The sequence below is a fragment of the Hippocampus bargibanti genome, linkage group LG04 (assembly GCF_051943395.1).
Source record: "Hippocampus bargibanti isolate YZ-2025 linkage group LG04, ASM5194339v1, whole genome shotgun sequence".
Classification (NCBI taxonomy): domain Eukaryota; kingdom Metazoa; phylum Chordata; class Actinopteri; order Syngnathiformes; family Syngnathidae; genus Hippocampus; species Hippocampus bargibanti.
The window spans coordinates 26,149,948-26,171,543 of NC_142737.1; the positions used below are offsets into that span (position 1 = coordinate 26,149,948).

The window sequence follows — 21,596 nt, forward strand, 5'->3', positions numbered from 1 at the left end:
ACATATGAAGGACAGCTGAAGGTGCAATGGCATCCAACGATGGGCTTGTTTTATTACATCTAATATCGAGACCAATCTCTGGCCATTCACCTGAAGGACAGACCGCTATTACCTAACTAAATCAGCCAGCGACAGTGGTGTTCCAGGGCCTCTGCCAGCATGCACGCAAAGTCATGCGATCCCTTTGGTCGGCCAAGGCAGTCACGCATGAATGTGTACTTTTTCTAGCTTCTTCTCCCACACACGCGTCCACACTTGTATGTGTAGTAGCGTGTTGGCAAACCTCGAAACACTTTTCCCGTGTGTGTGCGTCAACTTAAATTTGCTATGCGCACCAAATCCAGCAGACATTTAAAGGACAACCAATGTCACTTTTTTGTTTTTTAACTGACACCAGAAAAACGTTTTATAGCATCTAAAATACCCAAAACACGCAGTATGATATTTTTAGTCAAATGCAAAACACCAATAAAAATGACTTAAAGTGTCCAAAATCTGCAAAAAAATTGAGCTGCGAATTGGGCATTTTCAGAAAGTCCCGCCCCCAGTTCGTGACATCACGCCAAGACGTCTTGCGTTGCTGGAGAATAAAAACAATGGCTTCAGATTCGGAGAATATGCATTCTTGTTACACATCCAGTTATGAATATGATTCAAATAGTTCTGAAGAGGAAAGCATACATGTTTGCAATCGATTAAAGAATTTATTCCGTGTCATTTTGAGGCAAACAGGCAGCGGGGAATGTCGCACCCAAAAATGGCGATCACCTCCCGCGAGGAATGAATCAGCCCGTTTCCACAGGCTGATAGAATCCTTTCATGGAGCTTCGACTCCCTCTGCTGGCGGCTTGTGGATGTAACATCAAGGTTTTCAGATAAACAGTACAGCAAAATACATTGACGTGATGAAGGACTGCTACAATGTGTCTTTTGGTCGGTCAGGGGGGGTCCTTTCATGACGTAACGTGAGGACTCGTCACCAACCAAAAACAAGACTTCCTGAATGTTCAGCGTGAGTCTTAAAACGTAAAATATAGCTGTATGCGATGGAATCTTTGTAAAATACACTCAGTAGAAGTCATATGAAGCCATTTTACAAATTATGGACACGACTTGTCCGGAGACGTCGGTTGTCCTTTAAACAGCTTCTTCCCCCAAGCCATTAACTCTTTGAACAGTAGCCCAAATGGAACTGTATAGTGCCTCTTTGCAATTTTTTTCATGATGATACTAGTGCAGCGTTTTCTACCGGAAACAAATTCCTTGTGTGTTCTACATACTTGGCAATAAATATGATTCTGATTCTCATTCTGATTCTAATGGGTTTGGAGCTGTATTGCCATGTACCTGGATGAACATTCTCCTTTACTGTCTAAATGAAGTCGTTTGTTAATTTTTTTTTTCAACTTCCTACAGCGGATGTTCTAACGAGGCAAAGCCTTAAATAGCACAGTGACTAGCACTGCAGAACCGTGACATCCCATGTGAGACATTGCCCAAACCACAGTGGCTGCAGAAGTGCGTCAGATTTCTTTATTTATAACCCTCATAGAATTGTCCTACACTCTGCATACGGTTGGTTATATAACGATCAGCGGTCAATAGATAAAGTCAGATTCTATATATGAAGCTGGCTGAAACATTGTTTCTAAAGCTGCGTTGTACTGATTTATAGCGTTTTTTTTTAAAACCCTATGCCAAGGCACACTGGTGCGCCACGAGATATTGTGCAGTGCGTGGTGGGAAATTAGACAATGCCTTTGTGGTTGATTGCATGGGAGAATAATCATGTAAGTACTCTTCCATACCGGTAGGGAGCAACAGCAGCTAGCTAATTGCCTTATGCTTCGAGACAACCGAAGCTTGCGGTGCGAGGCCACACAACGAAAGGTATCTTTAATTAAATGGACGTTTACTGGAGACGCAACAGCAACAATGTTCCCTCGAAGTTGCGCAACTGCGCACTGGACAGCGCACAACAAAACCAATCCAGAGCAGCGAACGCACTGCAAATGAATTTGCTGTGTTGTCCAGTGATTGACAGATGTCCAGCCAATCACACGAAACGATGCTACGGTGTTCTCTGCTCCACAACAATAACAAATAAGTGGTGAGAAGTGATGCTAAGGCTAATTCTATATCATTACGAATGAAAGGTGATACATCGACTCCCCAAACCAAAATAAGAATGTTTTTTTTTTGTCTTAGGTAATTCAAAGCATAATGGCGATTCAAACCACCCTAAAACGATGGCCCAATTCCAAATTGTACAACCTTGTATTGTATTGCCTCAGCAAAATGCATTCACCAATAAGTCAAATAGAAATAGCCCTTCACATGTGTCACTCTGTATCGTTACCATGCCAGCAAGTGCCTGGCAGCCGAGGTCAATCTTTGTCCATCAACCAAACAGAGCTCATTTGTTTTACAGCCTTAGTGGTGTGTTGGCACCAGTGGATATGAGCTTTAGGCCGCCATCCAGCAGGCACACGAGGCCTCCCAAAAGACTGCATATCAAGAAGGGACTTGGCCAGCATTCAAAGAGAAGAATCAGGAGACTGGGTGTGGGGTGTCCCCATGTCCCTCAATGCCCTCTCATTGAACTCAAATGTACTCCTTTACTCTTAACCAAGGGTGTTATACTCCTTTTTGCCGTGGGCCACATTGCAGTTACGGTTTCCTCTCGAGGGCTATTATGAATTTTGGGAAACTATACACATGTTTCATCATGTCCACATATTACGCTCACAGCGCGTAACAAAATGATGGATAACTAGTTTAAAAGTCAGAAGTCAAGAATAATGACTGTTATTGTGGTTTATATGTGACAATTTGAAGTTTTGGTTCAGATTTTAGCAAGCCTGATGGCACTTGACATGTTTGATTTTCTTTCTCAGGCCGAATAAAATGATGTGGCGGGCAAGATTTGGCCCCCAGGACTTGACTTTGACACCTGTGCTGTAGCCCATCTAAAACAAGTGGTTAACGCAATCTGTTGACCGGCCCAGCCTCAATGTTCTGAGATTTCATGTTAAAATCTTTGTGTAAGGCATTCCTTTGTCAAGTTTGCATGAGTCCTCCGCACTTGGCTTTTCAGCAAACTCTTTATACATGCATACACTCTAATAAGCATGCTTGGTTATTTGATGACTCTAAATAGCCTGAAAGTGTGAATGTGAGTAAATAATTGTCAATATGTGCCCCGTGGATGGCTGACTACCGGTTCAGAGTGAACTGCGCCATTAAGATTGGCTTCAGCTCACCAGTGTCCTTTATGAGGACGGACACCATAGAAATTGGATGGATAGATGGATGGTAAAAGGAAACATTTTTTATAACATTTTCCCTGAACAGACATCAGCTTATTCTGCTCATTCAAAATACGAAGTACGCCGATAGCAAAGGAAGCACAACTTTTAGGGTTTCACGGTTGTGCACGTCAAAATGGGGGCTGAACTGGGAACTTTCAAGTCACAGATAAAAGATACAATTGACTTTGCCTCTACAATTACGTCGATTGAAGTGAATACACACATTGAAGAGACAATCCACCTTGCCCACCTGATCTCATAAAGGTGGATGTGAAAAGTGGTCCCATTTCACTCGCGCTCTGACCTACCAAGGACGTCCAGCCTGCCTGGGCGTGATATATTTCTGTAAAATATGCATGACATCAAAAAGCCTTAAAGGTTATAGCAAATTAATAATGAGTAGTGGGCTAAGAGCAGTAAAAAATAGCCTTCCCTTGGTGCTGTGTTTAAATGTTTAATTTAACACGCTCCGTTATAAATATGGACAACCTCCCAGCAATATGCCAGGCAGCAACGACGAGCTAGACAATCTGTCGTCTGGAACATCCAAATCCAGACCACCAAGCTCACACACACATTAAGATCGACATTTTGATTCATGCAGACGTGAGGGATCATCAGGAGGCATCAGCTGTTATCTTGAAAAGACACAGTGTTTCGGTCTTTGTATCTTGAACAACATACAGAATCATAAAAGAAGCATGAAAGAAGTTGTTTCAAATCAAAGTCTCTGTAGACTCCAAGACACTGAAAAGCTTTTTCTGAACCTTTTTTTCTCACACAAGTTAAGTCATTGGCCGTGTAACCTCATCTCGGTAATGTCTGAAGACGGTGCAAAAAAAATTGTCTTACTCATGTTTGAAACGTATTATGTCTTTCTGTTCCTGTGTCACTCTTTCTTTGTGGAGCCCGTGACAGTGGCAGCCCACTCCGGAGTGAATTTGCCGGGCGACTACCTGGCAAACATCAACAGTCATTAATTATGTAAAACTCTCCTCGCAGTTGGAGCAGGCAGTGCCGCGTATGACCGTAGCGCCCGCTCTTATTCGACTCAGTGTACTCTACAACGAGCCCCATGTGCCTGGAGGCGTGGAGGGATAATCAACCTACCGCCATGAGTCCCACTCCCCCTACCCTCCTATCAAACTGAAAGACACAGACTCACTGAAGAGTATATGCCTGCACTCTTTATGCAGTATAATCGTGTATCCTCCACAATATATGCTAATGCAATACTGAGGAGGAGAATATCAGAAATGTCTCTCATCCCTGGTTAGCCCATCATTCACTTGCCGCCTTTGTGGTTCTTTGCCCCCCCCCCTGCAATTGTTTCTAGCGCTCCCGCTCCACAATGAATGAAAATCGGCAAATCTGACAGGACAAATGATATGCTGTGTTTGTCAGCGAGGCTGCGTAACAGAAAGTTTGCCATTGTTGATGCTTCTGATGGGTGATGTGTGAAACAAAACCGGGGTTGATTGAGAGTACTACGTTCAACAATGACATATTTATCAAGCAATTATCGACCCCATCACTTTGTCTTTGTGTCTCTCGACATAAGACGGCCATTGTTTGGCAGAATCATTGTCTCCGTTGTGGTCTTGTTTCAGTTCAAGAATCGTTCACTGGTGCTGTTCTCTTTGGCGTGTGCATCTTTGCAATGGTGTTCCTCTTCGTTGAAACTAAGGCAGCACTGACACCTGTAATTAATTAGGCTATTATGCATTCACAATGATAATTGCCTCACTGGAAAGTCACCAGGCTTGTAAGAGCGAGTGCATGGAAAAAGAGGATGGAGAGAGTTGTCCATCATTGCGGAGCCCCCATTTCCTCCTCGCTCATGTCACGCTGTCTCACCTTGACTGGTACGACAAAGATCTAGAGAAACAGTGTCAACACGTGTCTGTGGGTGAGATATTGATCTGTGCTTGCCAGGGTCCAACCACTCCAGTGGGCTTTGACTCACTCTGGCAGTGTTACCCATGACACCCCATCTGTCGGGAGGTGTGTTCACGGTCTACGATGCCGAGGTAACGGGGACACTTTATTTTTTATAATTAGCCCTTGCTGAGACTTCCCCGTTTAATGCTTCTTTCAGCGATGAAATATAGTGCGGGTGTTCTCATTACTATACATTATGCTTCGCTGTATTTTAACTCATAAGTTTGCGGCTTTATCACAGTTTCAGCCCACCGCTGTTCCTTTGCATTCTGCCAAGCGATTATGTATGAAAGACGCGCTTTCCTCCAAGTACAGTATAGATCATTTTTTGCGTCAGACTTGAAAGTCTCCACTCTTATAAAATGACACTCTTTTTTCAACTCCAAAGACATTCAGAAAAGATTTGTTTCACTCCCTCCCATTTGTCTCTTCTCCGCTGTTGACTTTGCTGTGACTTTGGTGCTTTTTGAGTTCTTCTTATGAGAGTATCAGAGCATTTCTGCAGCCTCTAAATTCGAAAGGTGCACCCGAAAACCTCTCTTGCTTGAGGGAGATAATGCATGGTGAATGTGATTTTTTTCATCAATATAGAAGAAGAAAATATGATGAAAGAAAGTTTAAATGCAAAAATATACTTTTCATATAAGATTTTAATAACAACCCAGCTGAATCACAATTGTACTGGTACTCTAGTTTTCTTTTTCATTCCTTGATTAATTTTATTTCACAACAGTTATTATACGGATGTTGTTTTATTTTTTGGTCCAGTATTTTTTTTTTTTGGCAGACAATCCCGGATGACACTCACTCACGGTACCTGATGTAACATTCATTCATTCATTCATTCATTCATTCATTCATGCATTCATGCATTCATGCATTCATTCATTTTCCAGACCACTTCATACTCACACGGGTCGCGGGGAGTGCGTCAGAGGCAGGCCGGAGCCGGATTGGAATTCACAACCTCTCTACTGTGAAGTCGGTGTGGTAACCGGGTTACCGGGCACCTAACTAATATCTGTAATTAACCCTTTACGGACAATTGTGCCAAATTCGGTACACTAAAGATAAATGCTTATTTGTTTGATGGGCCAGCTCTCCTGTGACTGAGCGGAAGTGGCATCAGCCATTTGTGAGAGTGGGGCTTTGATTGACAGGCATTCCTGATCTGAATTGACGCAGTGACGAGATGTGCTGACTGCTCATCTCACTTTGCACCCAGACATGGGCGCACCCAGCGCCATGTTTCCACTGCCGCTCCGAGATGCATGTCACCATGATTACATCTCCCCTCAAATGCTGTCTGTGGATTGTGTGGGTGTGCATCCTTCCGGGTTTGAGTGTGTGTGTGGAGTGGGACACGTGGGTCTCTCACCATCTTGATGACCGTATATTGCAGTAGCGTCACAGTCATTCCACAGAAACTCAACAGTCAAACAAAGAAAAGTCAATGGCGATGGCCGGTTGTAAAGTGCCGTACTTGGAAAGGCTGATGTACATTATGTCCTTCTCGTCAGAATATTTTAGAGTACAAGATGTTTTTTTCTTTCCTTTTTCTTGTTGCAGTTGCTTTTGGTTGCAGTATCACAACGAGAAATGTGTAACTCCATAAATGCTCATATTTGTCTATGTATAAAATATAAGTATGTTTGTCTAACTAATTTATGGGCCAGGGTAAAGTCTTAAAATCTGAGTACATTTATCTTGACATTTGAAAATAATCTATCCATGACGATACTGTATTCTTGTGCTTGGTGACATTCATGATTTTTTTTCCAACTTGTAATTTCAGCAAAAAATGGACTGCGGGAGGTGATGTTCTTAATCAGTTTGCCAAATAGCCAAAACACTGTGCGAAACTACAGGAAACTTCCTAAATGTTGGTCTCAGGACAACCAAAGTCATCCTATCTTTCGCTTCACCCCAAACAAAACCGCATAATGATACATTGTTGACAGCAAGAAGCCATTTCAGTCAAAACTCAATTTTATTTTGGGTTCTGCATGCTGAAGCGCCTTTTGTGACTCTGACATGAACACGCAAGAGCAAATATCCAATTGATTCTCTCGCTAAGGTGTTTCGACAAGGGTAGTAGTGGACTTCACACAGTTTTTGTCTAATAAGCATGGAATGCGACGGGGGCTGTTGTGACATGCTGTCAGCTTGTGGACCGGGCTTGCACTCTGCAAGCTCTACACTAGGATGGACTCCCTATGATTGTGCAATGACCTTTGCATCATGGCCAAGATGACAGGTAATTTAGAGACCTCTGGGAATGTGGAACTACACAATTGTGGTCACTGTTCCATCCGCAACACCGACCACATTCACCTTGAGATGTACAATATGTCGATGTGCACACTGCAATAGTGTGTATATGTCAAACACAATCCCCCATCCCCGAACGCACAAGCGCACACACACACACACACACACACACACACACACACACACACACACACACACACACACACACACACACACACACACACACACACACACACACACACACACACACACAGACACAGACACAGACACACACACACATATGCAATCAGCAATTGAAGCTTAAAGGACAACCGACGTCACTTTTTTGTTTCCTGTAAAAAAAAGTGGCATCAGAAAAACGTTTTATAGCATCTAAAATACCCAAAACACGCAGTATGATATTTTTAGTCAAATCCAAAACTCCAATAAAAATGACTTCAAGTGTCTAAAAAGTACTTCAATTTGAAACCGGAAGTGGCCAGTTTCAGAAGGTCCCGCCCCCATCTTCGTGGTGTCACGGCAAGACGTCTTGCCTTGCTCGAGAATCAAAACAATGGCTTCAGATTCAGAGAATATGCTTTCTTGTTACTCATCCAGTTATGAATATGATTCAAATAGTTTTGAAGAAGAAAGCATGCATGTTTGAAATTGATTAAAGAATTTATTCCGTGTCATTTTGAGGCATCAGGGGTGGGAAATGTCGCACCCAAAAAAGGCAGAAAATGGCGACAAAGCTGTATAAGGAATTAATCAGCCTGTTTCCACAGGCTGATTAATTCCTTACATGGAGCTTTGTCGCCCTCTTCTGCCTCTTTTTGGCCCTACACGAAGTTTCCAGACCAAAGTACAGCAAAATGCATTGACGTGATGGAAGGACTACTACAATGTGTCCTTTTTTCAGTCAGGGGCGTTCCTTCAGTGACGTAACGTTTGGAGTCGTCACCAACTCAAAAACAAGACTTCCGGAATATTCAGCGCGAGTCTTAAAACGTAAAATATAGCTATATGCGGTGGAATCTTTGTAAAATACGCTCAGTAGAAGTCATTTGAAGCCATTTTACAAATTATGGACACAACTTGTCCGGAGACATCGGTGGAAAAAGCATGACGTGGAGCTCCATTGCCGACTTTGTTCCGGTTTTTGTTTTTTTGTTTTTTCGGAGGGTGACGATAAAGCGCCGGTCAGACCTCTGAACAATGTTTTTCCCTTCCACGAGGGGGCAGCATTTGCCTTTTGTATAGCCACCCCTATTTCAAGCTCTGATAACTCTAGACCCATATAATTTAGGAATCAACTCTTTTTTTTCTGATGAAAGAAGAGAGTCTACATTTTTTTACGCTGCATTGAATGTTTATGTAGTCCTAAAACTCTATATTCCGTGGGTCCTGCAATTTGAGTGAAAATGACAAAAACCATGGCACTATAGTGGACACATTTTTGCACATCGTCTGGCAGTGAATGAGTTCAAAGCAGAATTACTTGCAGGCAGCACGGTGGTCAACTGGTTAACACGCCTACCTCAAAGTGCAGAGCTCATGGGTTCAAATTTGGCTCTGATCTTCCTGTGAGGAGTTTTCATCTTCCTCTAGTGCTTCTGTGGGTTTTATCTGTATACTCCTGTTTCTTCCCACGTCCCAAAAACATGAAAGCTCAAATTAAACTTTGTATGAATGTGAGCATGGATGGTTGTTTGTCGATATGTGCCGTTCGATTGGCTGGCAAGCAGTTCAGGTTGCCCCCTGCCTACTGCCCGAAGACGGACGGCTAGGATATGGTCCAGTATGCCCTAGAACAGGGGTGGGCACTCCTAGTCCTGGAGGGCCACCCTCCTGCATGTTTTCCAAGTCTCCTTGTAGCAACACACCTGATTCAAATGAGCAGGTTCGATGTAAGGCTTCCGCAGAGTTTTGTGATTATCTGATCATTTGAATCAGGTGTATTGTAACAGGGAGACTTGGAAAACATGCAGGAAGGTGGCCCTCCAGGACTAGGAGTGCCCACCCCTGCCCTAGAACCTCATGAAGATAAAGTGGTTCGTGGATCATGGACGGATTATTGCTTGCACCTTTTATGGGACCTTCTTTTAAAATACAGCCATTCATAAAGCGCCTAGTAAATATGAGATCACTCCTCTTAATAATTTCAATTTAGTGCTATTTTACTTTGTTAAGACATGCACATGAAGACAGATTGATGCATAGAGACTTATTTGAGGGTGGTATTCCCAAAGGTTCATGCAGTGGTACCTCGGTTCTCGAACGCCTCACAGTTCGAACAAATCGGTGTTCGAACAAAATATTAGAGATATTCTTGCTTGGGCGTTCGAACATCAATCGGTGTTTGAACGCGTATACGACGCGTGAGTGCGTACGCGAGGGTGGGGAGCTGAGCGGCGCACGGGTGTATCGCTATCTCCGTGACCAACTATAGTCACGTGCAGGCGTGCAACGTTTGCGTTGTGTTGCCTGCTTAACACTACGAGGACTCCACATTCTCAGCGGCTTTCAAAACTCTGAAGTACACTTTTGAGTCAGGGTGTCATCCGAAGCAGGCTTCTGATTGGCCGCCAGTGCCGAGTATGCAAATTGCCAAACGAACGTTCGAAGACGCGAAAAATTATGACACATAATGTTTGTTAAATCCTCTCGCAAATTGTCAAACGAACGTTCGTTTGGCAATTTACATACTCGGCACCGGCAGCCAATCAGAAGCATGCTTCGGACTACACCCTGACTCAAAAGTGTACTCCAGAGTTTTGAAACCCCGCTGAGAAAGTGGAGTCAACGTGGCTCATAGCGATTTGTTACCCGCTTACTACGCCAAAAAGCAAATGGCACACCATGGTGCAAAATGACGCAATCCCGGAAGATGACATAAATTTACAGGACGCAGGGAAAATAGCTCGGACCGGATACACTCGCGCATCGAAGGAAGAGTCCAGGTACGGTGGCGAGTTGAGTCAATCATCCGGCATTGTGGTGATCGCAAACCGTATAAATGCCCCGTGTCCGTGATTAGAGAATTTACAGCAGGTGGAGAACGGCCGGGAGACTCGGAAGTGACAGGAGCAAAGAGGTGGTTTCGGTGTTCGAAAAAAATCGCTTTTCGAACAGGGTCCTGGAACAAATTATGGTCGAGAACCAAGGTACCACTGTACTAAGTATTTTCCAGCAGCCTTATCCCTGGGGCTGCAACACTGCCGACTTGCTCACGCTGGGAAGAGTTATGGGTGAGTGCTAACAGGTTTGCTTTGGCCCTCTCTCTTGCTGCTGTACCCCAGGATTCACTCCGGCTTGTAAACTCAAATAATGGCCGAGCCCATCCCCTAGGTGGCCGTTTCTTCTATCACAAAAAGCACGGAATGTGCTCCGAGACCCAACTAGTGCCAGAGCTGAAGAAACCTTCTCATCGATGGACCACTCCTGTACGACTGAGAGCTTACACAGACGTAGTGCCAGAGCTGTATTGTTTAGCCAAAATCGGAGGTCCTCGAGCTGTAGCTTTCTTTACAACATGTTCTTCTATCTGCCAGCGAGACATTTATGTTCTAGCAAATCCCACATACTTGGCAGACACTGGATTATCATGAAGATTACTATGACTCCCTGATCAACCCATCTAATGCACCTCCTGTCAGAGTACTTTGATCATAGACAGGGTGGGACGTCCATACACACAGTGGGGGCTGATGTGTGATACCACAAGCCTGGATGGGACTGATGTGTTGATGACATCTTAGTTTTTTGTTTTTTGTTTTAATTGTGTTTATGAATCTGTGTCAGAATGGTCATGACACACACCATCACAAAGACATGTCAGGATTTTTTGTGGAAATAAGACATTTTACCTCAGGTTCAAACCAGAAATAAGAGTTTAAAATGTATAAAACAAATCAGCTTGAGAATACTGGTTGTCATACCTGTGAGATGTGAAAGGGCCGTAATCAACAGTAAAAAAATCCATCTACACAATTGACTGAGTAAACAGTTCAGAGATCTAAGCAGGAGCTCGATAAACTACTGTATTTTCTGGTGTATAAGGCGCACCCAAAAGCTTTCATTTTCTTTTAGAGATGACCCTGCACCTTATACACAGATGTGCCTTGTATGTGAAGTAATATTGAGCCACAACAGGTCTTGCAACTACTGTCAGCAAGCATGACTCCATTTTCCTCTGTAGAAGAAGTAGTGCGTAACCACAGCCTCCACCGCCTTATCATGTGGCGTGACTTATATTTGGAAAACTTTTCGATATTTCCATATTATATTTGGAAAGGTTTTTTCATTTATTGAAGGTGCGGCTCATACTCCGGTGCGCCTTTTATATGGAATAAGTTTGAAAAAGCATCATTCATTGGGTGTGCGCCTTAGACACCCGAAAATATGGTAAGTGTAACTCACACACACATTAATGGATTCACAATCAGTATTGCTTTTGAATGGACAGTATGATGTCCTGGATGTGAAACTGACTTGAAGGTGCAGTCTGTCAATTATGTGCTAATTTTTGTTGTTGTTTGAGGGTAATGTCTATTTTTGTAACGCAAAATGCTTCAAATTTCGAGCATTTGCCACAATGACATCATTTTTGAGAGAAATTGGGAGATTTAAATGGACGTAAAGCGGAGTGAAACAACAACGCACTGTTGTAGGGAGTTGGCTGAGAGCTACATACTATTGCATCTGTATTGATTGGGCGCCAGCCTTTTACATTTTCCATGAACTCCTCTGAGCTGCACCCCGTGGCGTTGATGGACAAGAGGGTGCTGCTTGATCTGATATGATGAGATTTCTTTAAACATGATGTTATTGTTATGCCCCCCCGGGAAAACGGCATCCATTTCCAGTAAATCAAAGGCTCCATATGCCCATGTTTTTTCCCCACACACCTTATTTATGACCTGACTAAATATTCCCAAATTCATCATTACCACCACCGTCGGCAGCCGTTGTAAAATTATTTTTCAATTGTTGTCATACCAGTGAGATGTGAAAGGGCCTTAATCAACGGTAAAAAAAATTACAGCTACGATATTGATGGATTACATGAATATGAATTAAATGCATTGAGAATCAGATTTGGCTCTCCTTTTGACTGGGTAAACAGTTCACAGATCTCAGCAGAAGCTAGACCAAATGTCGTTTGAGCAGGTGCTCTTTGCAGAGAGCCTGGTGGCGGGCTTGTTCACTTTCTTTGTCCCTCCTAATCGTTAATTGGTTTGCGTCACCCACGCGCTGAAGTTTGAAGGTGCTGCTGGTGACGATGGCCACTGTCACTGGCAAGACGTCCTGTGCATGCATTGACAAAAACCAGACCAAAAATCCCCTTGCAAGGTGTATGCCCTTGCAAAAAGGAATCGAGGACACGGTCCTAGTATCTATGATACTTAGTAGTCTATAAAAAAGCAATATTAATTAAGGACAGCAAAAAAAATGTTTTTTTTTTCAATGACAAAAAACAACTTTTTTTTGCTGTTGCCATCTCATTGTTACCATATTTAAATTCACTGAGACACGCTTTCTAAACACAAATAAATCGTAAAACAACAGTTGTAGAAAATACTGTTTTGAATTGCATTGTTGTGTCTTCACGCTGTACCTTGTATTTCCTTATGAGAATCCAGTTTTCAGAATCTGAATACATCCATGTGCCTTGAATTGTCTCATGTATGAAGTGTGTGTGTGTGTGTGTGTGCGTGTGCGTGTGTGTGTGTGCGTGTGTGTGTGTGCGCGTGTGCGTGTGTGTGTGCGTGTGCGTATGTCACATGGTTCTCCTAATAAGACACACACCATGCTTTCCTCAAGCTGTTTGTTACTCTGTCACTCGTCTTCTATATATATATTTTTTTCAAAGGTATGTTTCCTGTCACATCTGGTGTCAATGCAACACAGCATTTAAAAAAAGAACATCATACCAGCAGTTAAATACGGTGGGAAAGAGTTGATGGTGATGGTGACTGATGGAACTGTGAATTATGCTCTTTTTCTCTTTACCATAAAATTCTGAAGGATAATATTTGGCTATTAGTTTGTGACCTCAAGTTGAATAGCATTTGCGTTGTGCATCACAACAACAATCCAAAACACACAAGCGAGTCAACCCCTGAACAGTTTTAAAAAAAGGTTTTGGAGTGGCCTAGTTGAAGTCCAGCCTTGAATCTGATTTAAATGCTGTGGCATAACCTTTAAAAGGAAGTTCATTCTTGATAGCCCTCGAGTGTTGCTAAATGAAAGTAATTCTGCCATGATGGCTAATTGCTAGTTACAGAAAGTGCTTGATTTCGGTTGTTTCTGCTGAGGATGGGCCAACCAATTATTAGGTTGAAGAGGCAATCACACAGGTTCATGATAGCTTTGGATCTTTCTTTTACCTTAAAAGCAAAAATAGTCATTAGAAACCCCATTTTGTATTTGTAGATATATACACAAACACACATTGATGGATATTCAACTGCATACAAAACATTGTTTTTATTACTATTATTAATGTCCATCCATCCATTCATTTTCTGATCTGATTACTTATACGATTATCATGATTTTTTTTAATCTAATCAGTTGGCATAGCATTTACATCAAACCGATCTCTTACCCTGAGAACGCAGGCTCAGATTTCAGACTTGAGTACATTTGTGACTAAACTGAGATTAAATCATCATACCAGAATGCATCCTTTTGATTACAGTAAAGTCTCGTTATATCGATATTCAAGGGAGTCCGAAAAAATATCGATATAACCGGGACTATCGATATATCCGACCCTGTTTGCATGTAATTTTCTCCGTGCGTGCATAGAAATAGCATCGATATAACCGGGACTATCGATATATCCGATATCGATATAACGAGACTTTACTGTATTTTTGTGTGGTGGTTTTATCATGAGGTTTTTCTTTCACAATACATGCTTTGGTCCCACAGATTGGAAACTGCTGATCTTATATTTATGCTCTTGAATAAAAGCTCAAATTATTAAATAAGTCTTCTATGCTGTAGTTGGACCACGTCTCTGTCAACTATGTTGGAACATGCTGCAAACAGTACAAGCGCAGTGCACGGTGTATGTTCCATTTTTGAAGTTAAAAAAAGGGTTTTGTGGTCTATTGTTCCAGATCATTTCAATTGTATTTTGAATCGCTCAACGTCCGAGACGTTCAATTTTGTCACACTGTATAAGAAGATGAATGCTTAGTTTATCAAGCACTGCAAATATACTTACATGTAATATGCACATATACTTACATCAATGGCATTTTTGTGTACCTGTAGGTGGTCGCTCTGAACAAACGGAGTAAGGAGGCTGAGTCTGCATTCCTTGGAATCTACAAACAGCTTATTGAGGCCCCGGGTGAGTTTCCCAATAAGAATGTAGATGCTTATCTTCTCAAACAATAGCAGCAATTGTCCCACACTGAAAGGGTTTACCTCTACAAATAGCTTTTCTTTTATCAAGATCAATTAATTCCCAAGCAGTTATCCTGAATGTGGCGAGCTGTCTATTCTCTTGACGAGCAGAGAAACACCACGTCACATAGTGTATATGAAGCAATCAACAAATTGCAAAAATATTGCTCTTCTCACTGATATGCCGTGGTAAGGTTGTGCGTTGATATGAGATGCATAAAGGCCCATACCATGTCATGTGGCTTCTATCTATTTTTTAGAGGTCCGTGATCTGAGTGGTTTGCAGAACTCTACCTGAGGCCACTTCAAAACCCAGCCGAGGGTCTTGAGACTGCTTAACATGGCTGAGAAGTGAACCCATCCTCGAGGAGTTTTCCTGTTGATTGTAGAAGGCCAATTAAAATTCCCACTGAAGTCTGGCCTCATGTGGAACGCGGGCCTGATGAGGCCAATTGGGGAAAAGCCCCTCTCTTGCTTTTCCCCACTTAGAAAAGGGCAAAAGCTTTGTTGTTGTTGTTGCTGCTGCTTTTCTCAATTTCAATGCCCATCCACGTGTACATGGGTTGCTGTGTTGCAGGATACTGCGGCAAAACATGGCCAAATCTCATTCCAGATTAGAGAAACACTTTTGGCAGGAGTAGAGAAAGCTGTTCACTAATTCAATGAATGCAAGATAAAAGTCTGCGACAGAGAAATAGCAAAAGCAGCAGCTGACTTTTAAAGGTCTTCCTTTACTTGAAAGGTCTCCTTATGCCTTGAAGTCTCCCTATTTGATATTCTCTCTCTCTCTCGCTCTCACTCCCACTCTCTCTCCATCTCTCTCCCTCTCTCCTTCTATCCCTCTCTCTCCCTCTCCCTCTCTTCACTTGGAATTGTCACACCAATTCATTCGCAAGCCATTTCCTTAACATGTTTCGGGGCAGGGTCATTTAGATCTGAAGGCCCTGAACCTAACACAGGAGTAAGTGAAGCAAGTCAACTATGTTAATTTGAGAAAACCCTTAGCTAAGAACATGTAAAAACGTTACGTTCAGTGGAGAAAGGTCAGTAGTACCACCAGAAAAAAGTTAAAATTACAAAACAATGACATTCAATTTATCAACTAGCTACCCCAATGCTGTTGTCCTGGAATATAAATTCATAAAAGTAAAAAAATATGCAACATTTCAAAAGGAAAAAAACATATAAGTTCAAGTCACACAGTTTTTCTTCTACTTCCCTTTCTTTCTCCATTTCTTCTTCTTCCAATCTTTTGCTGTGTTTTGACAGTTGGTAAATAATTTTATGGCATTACGACTGGTGGAAAGACCGTAGTGGTCATGCACAATTAACACAATTAGGGAACAGGATTTTAGTTTTAGAGCTTTCATTTTAATTACGTTAAAAACATGTTGCACCCAAGTAGAAGTCGTTCAAACTACGGAAAAAAGTGTGACTCATAGTCTGAAAAATATGGTTCTCAAATATGTGTGAATGTCATTTTATTTAAACAAAGTACAACCATCATGACCAACATAAAAAATGTTTTCCCAATATAGTAAATAGGCTTAAACTGTAATTGTACATTGACATTTATGTAGATGTTGTAATGACTAAACCCTCACATTTGTTTTGTTATTCATTGTTATGGTTGTATTTATTGTGCATTTTATGTTTTTGTGTTTCGGGGGTGATGGATAGAAATTAACCATGTGCAAAATCAACCACTTTAACAAATCAACTATCTAAGTATGCTTGATGTTTTGTCCCATTAAAAGCAATAACATAACATTAAAAAGTAAATAAAAAAAGAAATGTCATAAAAAAGGCTCCGAATATTCTAATCCACTTAAACGTCCACCTGTTAAATGGTAACACTGGACTTTAATTTAAAGACGGGACTTAAGTCACAATTAAATCAAATTTATTCCACGTATAAATTCATACACAATATTCCTGTAAGAATGCTTGAAAGCAAAGACAACTTTACAGAATCAGAAAGCCTTTAATAGTCCAACAATGCGGACAATTGCAGTCCACAGCAGCAATTTGAAAGGTGGGTTGAAAAGATAAAAAACAAAATATTCTAAGCATAATAACAAATGTCAGAAGACTGAGGTGTATACTTTAACTCTCTAAAAATGTTTTAAAAAACTGTATATAGTGCAAGTATAAAAAAAGCATGTTGATATATGTATGATAAATGTATTGATTTAAAAAAGGGTTTAATCCAGTATATCATTGCACAGTTGGAACATTAAATACTACTACATTTCATTGAACGGGCGACACTGTGCATAACTGCTTAGCACAGACATGGGCAAACTATGGCCCACGGGCCACATAATTTTAGGCTTTTTAAAGGTTAGGCTTTTTAATCCGGCCCGCCGAACTTCTCCATTTTATAGTAAAAACAGTGTCTGAAACTCTTGACAAAAAGTTAGCGGACACCAGAGCAGAGAACTCTGAAAAGTTGCCTGCCCCATTTTTCACAACTTCAAACACAATCAGACGACTACTCGCAACTTAGTATAAAGTATAAATGATTTTTTAAATTAAGGGTGTACCTACCACAAATGCTCCCTTGCTTAATTTACGGTAAATATCCCTTGCTGAAGATTTTGTTCCAGTTGTCGTTTGTCCATACACTGTTCGTCATGGTGCACAATGCAATGCTTGCGTTGCGTTGTCTGCTACAAACCACATGAACTCCACTTTCCATGATGCTTTAAATAATAATAATAATAATAATAATAATAATAATAATAATAATAATAATACATTTAATTAAGCACCTTAAGCACCTTTCAAAACTCTCAAGGTCACTTTACAGTCACGGGATAATGTACGTTTACGTTTTGTAGCGTCATAAATTTTCTTAGCTTCTTTTGAATCTTTCTTCTGGGGCTGAGATTCTGCGCATCTACTTTGGAAAATGATACGCAAATGCACGACCCTATAACGCTCGGGAACATCCGGAAGCACGAAGCAGTCTTCTGATTGGCTGCCGTGCCGAGTATGCAAATTTCATCTGCAGGTAGCCTATGTCTGTGTGCTTGGCAACGATACACGTGTATTGTTTGCGCATGAAGGCGAGGGCGTCCGTGGCGAGTTTGTGGAGCGTGCGGTCAGGACAATCCATCCATGTATTTGCGGAGTTTAACACAAGTAGGTATTATTGAGCTTGAGTATTTCGTTGTATAATAATATGTTTTGAATGTTGAAAGTGATTCCATTTTTCAATAAATGTTAATTTCTTTAACTTTGCGCCTTCGATTGAAATTATTATAAACAGACGCAATCTTGATAAATCGCAGTGCGTATGTTATTTTAATCTATTTCCATTTCCTCCTCCCAGTATCTGTGAAATAGTATGTAAATGCCATATCTTGCATATTCCTTGAGACAAATTTATTCACTGATAAGGGCTATTTTTCACATTTGAAAGACAGTTAATAAATAGGGTTGTAGTGTTCTTACTGTACTATTAGGTTTTCACACACTACATTTAGTATATAGTATATATTATATAGCATAGTAGAAAAGGTTTCTTCAGCCGTCATCTGTACTTCTTTGAAGGTGTCGGACGTTTCGCTTCTTATCCAAGAGGCTTCGTCAGCGAACTAAAGTCTTTGGCTGGTAGTTTCTGCCCTATATACAGTAAAGTCTCGTTATATCGATATTCAAGGGAGTCCGAAAAAATATCGATATAACCGGGACTATCGATATATCCGACCCTGTTTGCATGTAATTTTCTCAGTGCGTGCATAGAAATAGTATCGATATAACCGGGACTATCGATATATCCGATATCGATATAACGAGACTTTACTGTATATATATATATATATATATATATATATATATATATATATATATATATATATATATATATATATATATATATATATATCGCCTAAAGAGGTACACGAAAGAGAATGAGGCCAGAAGAATAAACAGGCTGTTCGCAACACAACCTGCGAAAGTGTACGCTCAGTGGCAGGGTTCTAACAGCAGAGCAGACCTTCCAAGGCTGGAAACTGAAAGATACTGGAAAGGCATATGGGAGAAGGAGGTCGCACATAACAGCAGTGCACAATGGCTGGTGACTCTGAAAGAGGAGCACAGCAACCTCCCTGAACAGAACCCAGTTACCATCACAGCGGCAGATATACAAGGAAGAGTCTCGGGTATGAAAAACTGGACGGCACCAGGCCCGGATATGGTCCACACCTACTGGCTAAAGAAACTCACAGCTCTCCACGAGCGCCTAGCAGCACAAATGAACCAGCTGCTGATGGATGGGACTCACCCAGGATGGCTAACCGAAGGGCGAACAATCCTGATCATGAAGGATTCCTCAAAGGGTGCAGTTCCTTCCAACTATCGGCCAATAACCTGTCTCTCCACAACATGGAAGCTCATGTCAGGCATCATTGCGGCTAAGATAAGTGGACACATGGATCAATACATGAGCAAAGCACAGAAAGGCATTAGTAGAGATACTAGAGGTGCCAAACATCAGCTGCTGGTTGACAGAACAGTCGCTCAAGACTGCAGGTCCCGACATACCAACCTGTGCACAGCCTGGATTGATTACAAGAAAGCATATGACTCGATGCCACACACATGGATCAATGAATGCTTGGAGTTGTATAAGGTCAACAGGACCCTGAGAGCCTTCGTTGCAAACTCGATGAGGATGTGGAAAACCACACTTGAAGCCAATGGCAAGCCACTAACGCAAGTGTCCATCAAATGTGGCATATACCAAGGTGATGCACTCTCCCCACTGCTGTTCTGCATAGGACTGAACCCCCTCAGCCAGATAATCGCCAAGACAGGCTATGGATACCGCCTCAGAAATGGAGCTACGATCAGTCACCTCCTCTACATGGATGACATCAAGCTGTATGCTAAGAGCGAAAGGGACATAGACTCCCTGATCCACACAACCAGGATCTACAGCAGTGATATCGGAATGTCATTCGGGCTGGAGAAATGTAGTCGGATGGTGACTAAGAGGGGCAAGGTAGTCCACATTGAAGGGGTCTCACTCACTGAAGGAACAATAGCAGACATTGAAAACAGCTACAAGTACCTCGGTATACCACAGGCCAATGGCAACCTCGAATTAGCAACAAGGAAAGCGGCTACGACCAAATACCTCCAGCGGGTGAGGCAAGTCCTCAGAAACCAGCTCAATGGCAAGAACAAGACCCGGGCAATAAACAGATATGCCCTGCCAGTGATCAGATACCCTGCAGGAATAATAAGGTGGCCAAAGGAAGAGATTCAGACCACGGATGTTAAGACCCGAAAACTCCTCACCATGCACGGAGGGTTCCATCCCAAGTCCAGCACCCTGAGACTGTACACAAGCCGTAAGAAAGGAGGCCGGGGACTAGTGAGTGTGAGAGCCACTGTCCAGGATGAAACATCCAAGCTCCATGAATACATCAAAGAGAAGGCTCCAACGGATGATGTACTCAGAGAATGTCTCAGTCAATGGGGAACAGAGGATGAGGTGCTGGAAGAGGGACAATCATGGGAGGAAAAGCCCCTACACGGGATGTACCACCGAACCATAGTGGCTGATCTCAAGAAGTCCTATCAGTGGCTAGAGAGGGCTGGCCTAAAGGACAGCACAGAGGCACTCATCCTGGCTGCCCAAGAGCAGGCCCTGAACACCAGAGCCATAGAGGCAGGGATATACCACACCAGACAAGACCCAAGGTGTAGGTTGTGCAAAGAGGCACCTGAGACAATCCAACACGTAACTGCAGGGTGTAAGATGCTGGCAGGGAAAGCCTACATGGAGCGCCATAACCAGGTGGCTGGCATAGTCTACCGAAACATCTGTGCGGAGTATGGACTGGAAACCCCAGGGTCAAAATGGGAAACACCTCCCAAGGTGGTGGAGAATGACCGAGCAAAAATCCTGTGGGACTTCCAGATACAGACTGACAAGATGGTAATGGCCAACCAACCAGATATCGTGGTCATAGATAAAGGGGAAAGGAAAGCCGTTGTCGTGGATGTAGCGGACCCGAGTGATGGGAACATCAGAAAGAAGGAACATGAGAAAATCGAGAAATACCAAGGGCTCAGAGAGGAGCTGGAGAGAGCCTGGAAGGTAAAGGTGACAGTCGTGCCTGTGGTGGTCGGAGCACTTGGGGCAGTGACCCCCAAACTCGACGAGTGGTTGCAACAGATCCCGGGAACAACATCGGATATCTCGGTCCAGAAAAGCGCAGTGCTGGGAACAGCACGGATACTGCGCAGAACCCTCAAGCTTCCTGGCCTCTGGTAGAGGACCCGAGCTGAAATGGGGACAGACACCACCCATGGTGGGTGAGACGAGGATATTTATAATATATATATATATATGCCTACTGTCCAAACGTGGCGGTGCCAGACTCTGCTATGATTGATCCCTGCTCTCAGGTTGGGAGGAGCAGAGGACTACTCCCTACGGCTAAACGGATTACTTCTATTGTCCTTCCTGAGTATGAGGTCTACGACTGGCCTGATTGCCCCATTTGCTCTGGTATCAACTCATCAGCATAACTAAGCCTATTTTACCTAAGATGTCTGTTGTACGAACGATCCAAATTGAACCTCACCCCACCATGGCGATTTAGTGAAAGATTTTGCTGTTTCATGAAAATAGCTTCTTTTACTCCCCTT

The 21,596-nt window shown here is 42.4% G+C and overlaps 1 protein-coding gene across 4 annotated transcripts in view; it reads left to right on the top strand.

The window, feature by feature from the left end:
- Window positions 1-21,596, top strand: part of cux2b (cut like homeobox 2b) — a 123,551-nt gene that overhangs the window by 66,274 nt on the left and 35,681 nt on the right. For all 4 annotated transcript variants that reach the window (XM_088994904.1, XM_088994907.1, XM_088994906.1 and 1 more), the window contains exon 4: window positions 14,793-14,871. In XM_088994904.1, the coding sequence (XP_088851030.1) occupies window positions 14,793-14,871 (79 nt within the window). The remainder of the gene's footprint in view (window positions 1-14,792; window positions 14,872-21,596) is intronic.